Raw genomic sequence first — 11,150 nt, 5'->3', positions numbered from 1 at the left:
TTCTTGCTTGGATAACAGTTTCAGTGTAAAAAATACATGATTTATTAAATTAACTTGTATTTTGTCTTAATGTTCTTTTTACTTAAAAATGCCAGCAGTAGTACCAGGCCATAAGATCCAGTGTTAAAATAGTCCTCATAAATTAGATTTTAATAGATGTGGTAATGTGACAATTTCATAACAAACACTCAAGGCCAGATTTTACTATGAAAAATATCTTAGAACACTTTACCTTTTCTATAATTTTTTTCACATTGCGCCTTCTATTTCAGAATGAGATACATCAGGACTTGCAAGATCTGTGACTGCAACAGCAGAAAACATATCCATAAGACAGCTTGGACATTTAGATATTGATTCTATAGGATGCTCATTGAAATTAGAAATGTAGAAATTAAAAATGTTGGTATTTCATGCATATATCCATGAACTGCTTATACATCACCTGGATTTAAGCACCAAGTGTGCTGAATAGGTGTTCTCATTTTAGAATGCCAGGGCCATTAAATAGGGCCTGGGTTTTCTGTTTTCTGGGAAATTCTACAATTTTGAGTTTGTTTTGAAACTTAACAAACCCAAACATTTTGATATCAAACATAAGACAGACCATACTGGGTCAGAACAAAGGTCCATCTAGCCCAGTATCCTGTCTTCCAACAGTGTCTAATGTCAGAAGCCCCAGAGGGAATGAACAGAACAGGTAATCATCAAGTGATCCATCCTCAGCTTCTGGCAAAAAATTGTGTAATTGACTTTTTAAACTTTTAATGTTTATTTAAAAATGCATTTCCTGGAAAATTGTTTTGAAATAAATCAAATGAAGAATTACTGCTTCCTCTGGAATTAAAAAAATACAAACATTTCTAGTGGATGTAGGCTTTAAAAAGTTTATTTTTACAAAAAAGTGTGTTTTGGGACGAATTTGTTAGTAGTTTACTTTAACTTTGGGTTAAGATGTCTATTGACAAACAAGGCAGACAAATTCAGCACATTCCTCTCTGGAAAGCACTGAGAACCTTGAGAGCAGCTTTCAGCAAACATCTAAGTTTTTAGTTTCAAGAAATCAGTAAAAGCACAAGTTCTTTAGAGACCACAATCCACCTACAGTTGTAGTGAAGTTGGAGAAACTGCCACAAGAAGCTGTTGGTTGGATTTACCAAACAGCATTTAAACACATTTATGAGAAATGCACACATTTGTGTACCTAAGCTCCCCTTATCCAAACCAGCTTGAACATAACTTCCTGGTGCTGTGCTTGAAAACAAAATATATTTGCAATTAAGCACCAAATTACCAGCCATTGTTGGCGTATCGGTGAATTCATTTGTAAATTAAGGGTCATAGTACTGCTGTGAAAGAAAAAAATCCTGTGCCCATCACTACAATGCCATGCTGTGATATTGCTTTGATTCAATGAGACAGCCCTAACCACCGGGGGGGGGGGGGTGGAGGGGGGAGCTCTCTTTATTTAAAATAAAGCTTGCTTTTTCCATGGTGATATTTTACCTGATGGGAAATGCAAGCAGCACTATTTTTTTAAAAAATTGATCATCCTAACATGTGGCTCATACTTCACTCTGCCGCCTATGCTACAACCACAGTGCAGTAGTTTCTGCTTCCTAACTGGCTGCTTTAGGGCCTCAAGAACATTTCTGTGTGCTTCATGTGAGTAAACAAAGTTGGACTTGCACATGAAATTAAAAATGGTTGGGGAAGGTTCAATGATTTGACGATGGGGCACGGATCCTTTCTCCTCTTGATTCTTCATTTGAGTGCAGGTCAGGTTGGGAATGGCGTTCCCACCAGCTGTCACTGTCTAATGGCTCTTCCATAACCCCTACATGAAATGACTTGGTGGGTTTTGGTCCACTTTCTAGTGGACAAGTCTTCGCATAATAAAAAAAAATCCTCATTGGGCATTCTTGTTGGCAGCATCAGGAGAGTCTGAAGTCCCCACTCCTGGAGGTTGTTCCTACATGAAGGCTGATGCACATTTGCTGGGGGCAGTGCCTATACTGTACCCATCCTAGAGGCAGGGGAGTTTATTATCCAATTTCCAGCTTCAGCCAATTTGGCACTTTTTCACGAGCATAAAATACAAATTTGAGAATGAATAATTATTTTCCAGAGCAAATGGAAAGGAAATATGGGCCTGGGGATTAAGGGGCAAGTGTGATCACTTTGTTTCCTCCCACCTTTTGTCTGTCTTCCCTGTTTTGACTGTGACATCTTTGGGGCAGGAATCTTATATGTTTGCACAGTGCCTGGTGCAGTGGTGTCCAGGTACTATAATTAAGGCTGCAATTTAGTCATGGAGGTCACAGATTCTGTGACTTCCAAAGACCTCGGCGACGTCAGCCAGCGCCAGCTGGGAGCAGCAGGGTCCTTTGCTGCCTGCAGAGGCAGGGAGCTGCAGGGTACCTCGCTGCCCCAGGTGGTGGGAGCCCTCTGCAGCTGCAGGCAGCAGGCGGACCCCCTCCCCCCCCCGCTCCTTGATGCCATGAGTGGCAGGGAGAATCGTAGGAGCTCCTGGCCGCTGTGGGTGGCAAGTGGGATTTCCCACTACTCAGAGCCACCAGCAGAAGGGGACCCTGGAGCTCCCAACCTGTCTACAGCTGCCCAGGTACCTCATTGTGTCCTGGATATTTGTAGTAAAAGTCAGAGACAGAGCTTGGGCTTCCGTGAATTTTTCATTATTGACCATGACCTGTCCGTGACTTTTACTAAAAATATCTGTGACAAAAATCTTAGCCGTAACTATAATTCAAGTAAAGGACAACTAATCAGGTCTCTGATTGTCCCATTTACTTCACAGTGGCTCAGTCTATGAATTATTTTGTTATTTACTTTGTGTTTTATGGGAGCGCAGGGTATTGATGATGCAGCTGTGTCGATGTGCAATATTAGAGGTCCCTGGCTTGAGGAAGTAAATGCAATTTACTTCTTTTAAATTATTTGTATTGTACCTAGGAGCCACAGTCATGGACTAGAACCTGCAAACTAAACAGTCCTCAGTGTAAAATACTCCCTTTAGAGAGGCACTTGGAGCAGAATAAAACCTAACCATCTGCCCCTAAGAGTAAGCAGCAGTACCCACGTGGACACATGGGACGTGTGGAGACTACAAGCCCCAGCATGCACTGCTGTTCGGGCGGGGAGGTGAATATTGCTTCCTGTGATGCCCTGGGGTGACTACATTTCCCAGCAGGCACCTGGCCAGACCCTATCACAGGACTGAGTGGAGAGATGGCGCATGGGCGTCTGGGGATTGTAGTCCCCAGGTTGACACTTTGCGGCCTGTCGCGATGCGTGCTTGGTTTCTGGGCTCAGCCGGACGCCGGCTGCTGTCGGCACTGAGAGCCGGGATCCCGGACGGAGCGGCCATGGCGGGTGGCAGCATTGGGCTGAGGATGGTCTGGGTGGATCTGGAGGTGAGGGGGCGCCTCGGGGCAGGGCACGCCCCGCTGGGGGGACGCAGGTGGGCTGTGAGGGATGTTTCCATGGGGATTGAGGGGGGCAGGATTGGGGGAGGGGTCCCCCTGTCAGGCAGGGGCCGGGGGGGGAGGGGTGCAAGGGAAAGCCAGGCTGGGTGTCAGCTGGAGATCCCTGCCCCTGGGGACTGCCTGGGGCGGCATTGGCTGCGGTGTTTAGCGTAGGGAAACACACCTCAGAGCCCAAGCCTGGGTCTGGGTCGGCTCCCTGCACTAACAGAGCCTTTCCCTCTCTTTGGTCCTGCCAGGCTGTAGGCTGGCCTGCACTTCGCGGCTTCAGGTGGCAGGGAAGCATCCCGTTCAGATTCAGGCCCTGGGGGTTCCAGCTGTCCAGGTCTCTTTTCTAGTTAGGGCTGAGCAGTTCTGCTCTACATTCACTCTCCAAGTATTTGCACAGCCCACTGAGCAGCTTTGGAAATTTCCTTTCCTTTCTTAGTTTGGCAAACGCTGATTATTTCCCTTCTACTGGTGATTGGAATCAGTGCAAAGCATTTGTGAAAAAACCCAAACATTACAGCATGTTAGCCCAACTCTGGGATTAAAACGTTGTTAAAACACACGTTCCCTGCAAATTATACAACATAGCTCTTCTCTCTTCTTACAATTGTTGCTTCTGCCTTTGCAGATGACGGGACTGGACATAGAGAAGGACCAGATCATTGAGATGGCTTGTCTCATAACTGATTCTGATTTAAACATTTTGGCTGAGGTAGGTTAGAGTTTGGTGTCAGTGTGCACTGGCCTACATCTGATTACTAGCTCCTGGTACTGTTACTTTGTTATAATTGAAGGTTCATCTGCCCATTAAGTTAGAGTGGAATATTTTTATCTTTGATGTTTTGTGAACCATCTGGCTAACAAGCAGCCAGCGTGGTATGGGCCCTTTCATGAGTACAGTCTCCAGATGAGTGCAGCCTGTGGAATGGAATACGAGTCAAACAGCAATTTATAGTACACACTTTTGAGGTCTGTTTGGATTGTGGCTGTATGTAAAATGTTAGTGGCAGATATCCTGCATTCTTGAAAAACCTTGTTGACAGTGTAGCATGTCACTTTTTGGTACTGTAAGATTTGCCAGCTGCTGATCCAAAATGCCTGTTTTTAAGATGTGATTATAACGTGGAAGATGTCCCTGTAAAATTGGCAGTATCTTACTGAACAGACCTGTGCTTCCTCTTTACACATTATGAGTCATATATTCTTGCTTTAGTGACAAAGCTGCAAAATAAACAGTGCTGGAAGAGGCAACTGGATTCAGTTCTGACTCATGGATCATCGCTTGTCAAATATTAAGTTCCAGTTACAGAATCCAATCAAATGTTGCATGAGCCTGAAAGAACCTGACTTGATATTCACATTCCAGATTGAGTTATTGACTGTGTAAGAGAGAACACTGCTATGCCTTTTCATTTGTAGACTAAGAAAACTTGATCTTAGAAGCCTTTGAGACACGAATTGGAACCACAGGCTACTATCCATACAGAATCACTTGATAGTTTATACCAGGTTGGGGAGGCATTTCCCACCACATGGCTTTTACAGTTGCTGTGCAGAGCAAGATTGGCAGCTTTCTTGTAATTTCCTTAAAGCTAGAGGTGTCAACAGGAGGTAGACAGATTCCTCTGATAAGCTTTAGATTTTTTTTTTTTTTTTTTAGGATTTGATTACTATTTTTTATCATTAACAGGGTCCCAACCTGATTATAAACCAGCCGGATGAGTTGCTGGATGGCATGTCAGAATGGTGTAAAGAGCATCATGGGAAGGTAAAGGTTCTAGAGTAATAGTACTAGAATCACTGTTTCCTTGTAACTAGTAGCAACTTCATAATTTTAATCTCAAAATTGTGTTAGGTGCTATATGAGCACTTTAGAGACAGTTCCTGTTCGGAAGAGCTTACATTCTAAATGTAGATGATAAAGGTGGGAGAAAGGAAATATCCCCATTTTATAGATGAGGAACTGAGGCACAGAGAGGTTGTGATTTGCCCAGGATCTCACAAGAAGTCCATGTCAGAACTGAAAATTGAGTCCAGATCTTCTGAGATCCAGTCCAGTGCCTTAGTCTGTTTCAGGTTAGTTTTGTGGTTATCTAAAGGTTTCAGAGTAGCAGCCGTGTTAGTCAGTATCCGCAAAAAGAACACGAGTACTTGTGGCACCTTAGAGACTAACAAATTTATTTGAGCATAAGCATTCATGGGCTACAGCCCACTTCTTCAGATGCATCGAAGCCCACAAAAGCTTATGCTCAAATAAATGTGTTAGTCTCTAAGGTGCCACAAGTACTCCTGTTCTTTTTGAGACTATCCAAAGGGCCTTAACAACCTTGACTTGCAGCAACTTTGAACAGGCCTTGAAAATTTTACTAGGCACCTTCTAGCTAGAGAAATAAATCTATCAACAATGGCTGATGTGAAAGATAGTGAGGCCACCAAGGGCTGCTGCTTGGGGAAGCTCTGAGCAGCAGTGTGTAACTGACTTGATTCTTGGTAGTTCCACTGATGCTCACAGGGTGCTGGATTTAAGCAACTATACTGACCAGCATCTTATCTTGTCTGGTTCACAATACTATTATCTGTCCCTTAGCTAGGATTGAAGTGGATAAACACTGGTGCATTTGGTAAAATGTTAAGAACTTCCACAAGGTTAAATTTAAGAGTTAAGTTGTCATCTTTTTTAATGCTTCTGGGCATTAAATGTGCCATTAGTTGGTTACTGTTTCAGTTATTGATTTCTAGGTAACATTTGACTGCTACTTAAATATGCTAGAAGTATTTTTAAATAATGGTAAATATTTGATTGGTGATGGATGCCTCTTTCTTGCAGTCTGGCCTTACTAAGGCAGTGAAAGAAAGTACAATTTCATTGCAGCACGCGGAGTATGAATTTCTGTCCTTTGTACGACAGCAAACGCCCCCTGGCCTCTGTCCTCTTGCAGGTAAAATGTGTACTTATATTTTTAATACTAATAAAATCAATCCTCCTTTCGTTCCCAGTGGGGCTTTGAAAAGCCTGTTAATGCACAATGCAGGAGTGATTTAGTTTCCCACCTGGAGATCTGTATGCAATCAGATTTCATTAAGCAGGGAAAGTTTAGCATTAGGTATCATCCATTCTATAAATTGCCTGAAGCAAATATTATGTATGGGTTTCTGAAAATCCCCACAGATCTGCAGGAAACTTACTTAAATTCCTGTTACTAGCAATATTTCATTATACATTTATGTCATTACTGGTGTGACTTAGTGTTGTTAGCCTTTTATGAATGCAAAAGAAAAATAGGGAACTAACTGTAGATACAAATCCAATCAACCTCTAAGTGCTGCTATTCTGAATGTCCTGTTACTTGATGGTGACTCAGAACACTGACTCAGAGAGGTCAAAAGGATGACCTGAGGAAAATATATTAAACAGTAAAGCTTATTTACCCTTAGTGGAAAACTTGGTGGTTTGTGTAATATTTTTACTTTTATTGAAATAATTAGGTTTGTGACACAGAAATTGTAGAGGAAGTAATTGAAGAATTTAATGCAGAGAGATTATATAATTAAACCATACAGAAGTGCTCCCAGGATGGAAATCAGACAGAAGCCTTTAAAATCATATTTATTGGAACATGAGACCTATGACCTGACTGAAAACATTTAGAAGTCATATGTGATTCTCAGTCTGCATAGCCTACCTCTAGTTCAGATGTAATTCACTGTAGCTTTGTAAAGTCTTTGAAAGAAATATCTGTTTTGTCTTTTTCTAGGAAACTCTGTTCATGCAGATAAGAAGTTTCTTGACAATATATGCCTCAGTTCATGAGGCACCTTCATTACAGGATAATTGATGTGAGCACTGTCAAAGAACTTTGCAGGTAAATACCATACGAAGTTAGTGTAAAAAGATCTAAGGAGCTCTAGTTATATTTAACTAATTTTCTTCTAAAACAAGAGAGGAGCACAGCAGGGAAAGAGCCGTGTGCAGCCATTTAGTTCTTCCAGATATTCCACTTGGATCAAACAGAAAAAGGACAAGGACCTACTTACTGAACTGCATGCAGAGTGGGGAGGTGTCTAGCTCTCACATGGATTATATCATTTTGATGCTTATAACAGTAACTTTTCTGAATGACAGTGAAATTCAAATTTTTGCACTGAAGAGACATTTCCCATTGCAGCAAACCCAAAGAGACCTGTGACTATGTATTTAAGATGTATGGATTTAAAACTCAATTTTTTCCATATACAGGCGCTGGTATCCAGAAGAATTTGAATTTGCACCAAAGAAGGTGGCTTCTCACAGGTGAGACTTCCACTGTTGCCTTTAATGTAGTACATTTGTCATATCTTTAAGCTACAGTATTCTCTTCTACTAGAATATGGAGCATACCAATTTCTCTGAAAACCTGACATGTTAGTTCTATTGCCAATGGCACTGGAAATCTGTGTAATTGTTCCTTGCCATATCTCTCTCTTTAACGTCTGATTATGGCAAAAAAAAAGTTACTCTGTAAAAATACAGAAAACAGAAGTAATTTATTATCCATTAATGACTCACTCAGTTTACTAAGCCAAGATATTTGTCCTGACAAATACATGTTCACAACACTTACATATCACAGTGCTAAGCATCTCAGAAAAAACTAAGATAGAACATTAATAAGTTTTGTATTGAAGCAAAGCTGTTACCAGAGGACCAGTAGTGAAAGCAGAGGACTGGGAATTGGGAGATTGGGTTTGTGATGTATTGATGCCTGTTCCCCTATCTGTGAAGTGGGGTTAACCTTGATTTACCACCTAACTGTGTTCCGAGGCATAGTTAACATTAATAACTTGCTTTCAGATCCTCAGATGAAAGGTGCCGTGTAGTAGAAAGTATTAACACTTTCTCTTAGATTGTAAGCTTTCCAGGCCCAGCACCATGAATCTGATCCAAAGTCCTGTGGAGTCTATGTGAGTTTTGCCATTGACCTCAATAGGGGCAGGATTGGTCCCCATGTTTTTCTGAATACTTGCCTAGCACAGCGAGGCCTCAGTTCTGACTTAAGCCTCTGGGTACTATTGTAATATAAACATTTCCTTTGTTTGTTTATTTCATAAATAAAGATCTGGAAAACTGAACTTGCCTGGCAGATTGTTGCCGCTATACAAAGTGGAGCAATAAAGCTCTATTGGCTCAACACGCGTGATGGCAGTTTGAACTCATTCCCACTGGGAAATGAAGCAACTATGACTTAGCATAAATAGAAAGCCAACAGGAACAGTACTGAGATGCCTTCCCCCGGGCGCATAACTACATTGGCAGATGGTCCCTTTTCCATCAAAAAGTTAAAATGAGCATAAGTTATTTTTACTGCTTAATTTTACTGCCTCTTGAAACCTCTCCTTTTTAGGATAAGGCACACTTCTTTCATGCAGGGATGGAGAATAGTTGTTGCTAATTGCATGGGAATCTTCGGAAAAAGGAGTAACTGAACCTTCAAGTACCTCTTTCCCTAGCTCTCTGATGCATGGGCTCTGTAAGATGGGCACATGAAGGCCCACGGTTCAAAGGGAGCAGCCTGCATCATAGCCAAGCCTTTGCCTTCTAAAGCCTGGCATATTGCAGAGGGTGATTCCCAGCCGTTCCATCCTACTGGTAAAGATTGGTGTTTAAAACTGTTGTGCATTAAAATATGAAGATGGCTAGGGAGATAATAGGTACATTTTGGTTATTGCTGATGCTTGCTGGATGCTGGCATGTTTTTGGCACAGTTTCAAGAAGCATTTGTTGGAATGAAACGTCATCATCAAGTAAAGATTGGCTGATGGTGCCCTGATTTCAGGAAGCAGTATCTTCTGCAATCTGGTATTTAGCTATGGCTTTACTTAGGGTATGGCAACATTTGGAATTTCAAAGCACTGCCCCGGCAGAGCTGCGGGAGCGCTGTCGCAGCAGCGCTTTGAAGTGTGAGTGTAGTCAGAGCGGCAGCGCTGGGAGAGAGCTCTCCCAGCGCTGCATGTAAACCACATCCCTTACGGGTGTAGCATGCAGCGCTGGGAGCCGCGCTCCCAGCGCTGCTGCCCTGATTACACTGACGCTTTACAGCGCTGTATCTTGCAGCGCTCGGGGGTGTTTTCAAACCCCAGTTGCAGCGCTGTAAAGTGTGAGTGTAGCCAAGGCCTTAGATTTTAGTGTGACCGGAATCTAGGTCTTGTTTTGATTTTTTTGTTTGTTGGTTTTTACTAAATACTGTTCTTGACAACTGTCCTTTTCTAATAATTATTATGGTACGTTAGAGGCCCTACCTGAAGTCATGGTCCATTTGTGCTAGGCACTGTACAAATACATAGTGAAAGCGTCTCTGCCCCAAAGAGTTACCTAGACCAGACAAAGGGTGGGAGGAGAAACAGAGAGGTAAAGCAATTTTCTCAGGGTCTCACAGCAGCTAATTGGCCAAACCAGGAATAGAATCCGGGTCTCTTGAGTCCTTGTCCATTGTTAGGCATCTCAGACTAATACCAATACTTGTTTTAGTAGCTGAAGTCATGCAGTGATTTAAAAAACAAAAGTGGGTAAACTAACCTTTTTGGTTTTCAGGCCAGGTAGTGTTAAATTCCATATTCATCAACGTGAACATGTTCAACTCAGTTTACCTGCCTTTACCCTCAGGTACACTAGAATCATAGGATTGGAAGGGACCTCTGGAGGTCATCTAGTCCAGTCCTCTGAAGTCATGGAATCTACTGGCTTGCTAGAGCTTGTGCCTTGCATAATAGCACAAACCAATAAGGAATCTGTTACTTCCTTTTATGCCTGTCCTGCTGAACTTTTATTGTTTCCTGTATTACTCAGTCTAGTGAAGATGGTTTTATTACTGACAGATTTGTGCACGATATTTCTCAGTGGTCTACTTTTTTTTTTTTTACACAGTTTGGAATTTGCGAAATGCATCAGAATCCAAATTTAGCCTGAGTGTTTGTGCATTTTGAAACCTTCCTTAATTCTCTTGCAGAGCACTCGATGACATCAGGGAAAGCGTCAAAGAACTTCAGTTCTACAGAAATAGCATCTTCAAGAGGAAAACAGATGAAAAGAAAAGAAAGTTAATAGAAAAAGGAGAAAGTGATAAAACTGTGAGCTGATCTTCCATCTCACAATGCCATTCTATAGTATCCACTGGATGTATCTCCTATTGTTTTTCTGTTCACCAGTGTTTAAGGAAGAGGCTTCTTTCAGTTTCCTTGTTTTTTAATCATTAGGAAAGCAGCAGTAATTCAGACTTCGGTCTGTTTTAACATGTTTGAGCTGTGAATTTGCCATTTAAAGTCTCAGCAGCTCCTTCGTTTGTATGTACGAGATCACTTTTGCTCTTTGATACATCTCTTCATTTACTTCTAGATGCATTCTTTTGTTACAAAATAAAGCCAGTTCTGCTGAAAGATATTTTTTTTACACCTTGTCTTTTCTTTTGCAGCAGCCTTGGTTATAAGACTTTGTATATAATGTTCATCTAAAAGGTGAGCAGCCGCCTTCAGATTTTCAAAATAAAATGTTATGGGAAATATATTGCATCCTACAGCAGCCATATGTGTGTGCGTAACAAGAATTGCTCTGTAAAATACACAGTGCCATTTGAATACAGACTGAACATGTGCATCCCTTAATGTAGCCTGATGAGCAGTGGCCTTCTA

General features: G+C 41.7%; 1 protein-coding gene across 1 annotated transcript; it reads left to right on the top strand.

Annotated features, from left to right (window-relative positions):
• The first annotated feature begins 3,265 nt into the window (after positions 1–3,265).
• LOC115637261 (oligoribonuclease, mitochondrial-like) lies at positions 3,266–10,902 on the top strand. The gene is given in 8 exon segments (XM_030538373.1): positions 3,266–3,431; positions 4,117–4,200; positions 5,179–5,256; positions 6,316–6,427; positions 7,244–7,276; positions 7,279–7,351; positions 7,726–7,779; positions 10,472–10,902. Coding segments are annotated over 8 exon segments (690 nt in total). The 5' UTR covers positions 3,266–3,305; the 3' UTR covers positions 10,602–10,902.
• The last annotated feature ends 248 nt before the right edge of the window (positions 10,903–11,150 follow it).

The sequence above is a fragment of the Gopherus evgoodei genome, chromosome 19, assembly GCF_007399415.2.
Source record: "Gopherus evgoodei ecotype Sinaloan lineage chromosome 19, rGopEvg1_v1.p, whole genome shotgun sequence".
Lineage (NCBI taxonomy): Eukaryota > Metazoa > Chordata > Testudines > Testudinidae > Gopherus > Gopherus evgoodei.
This window is presented reverse-complemented; position numbering and strand designations above follow the sequence as displayed.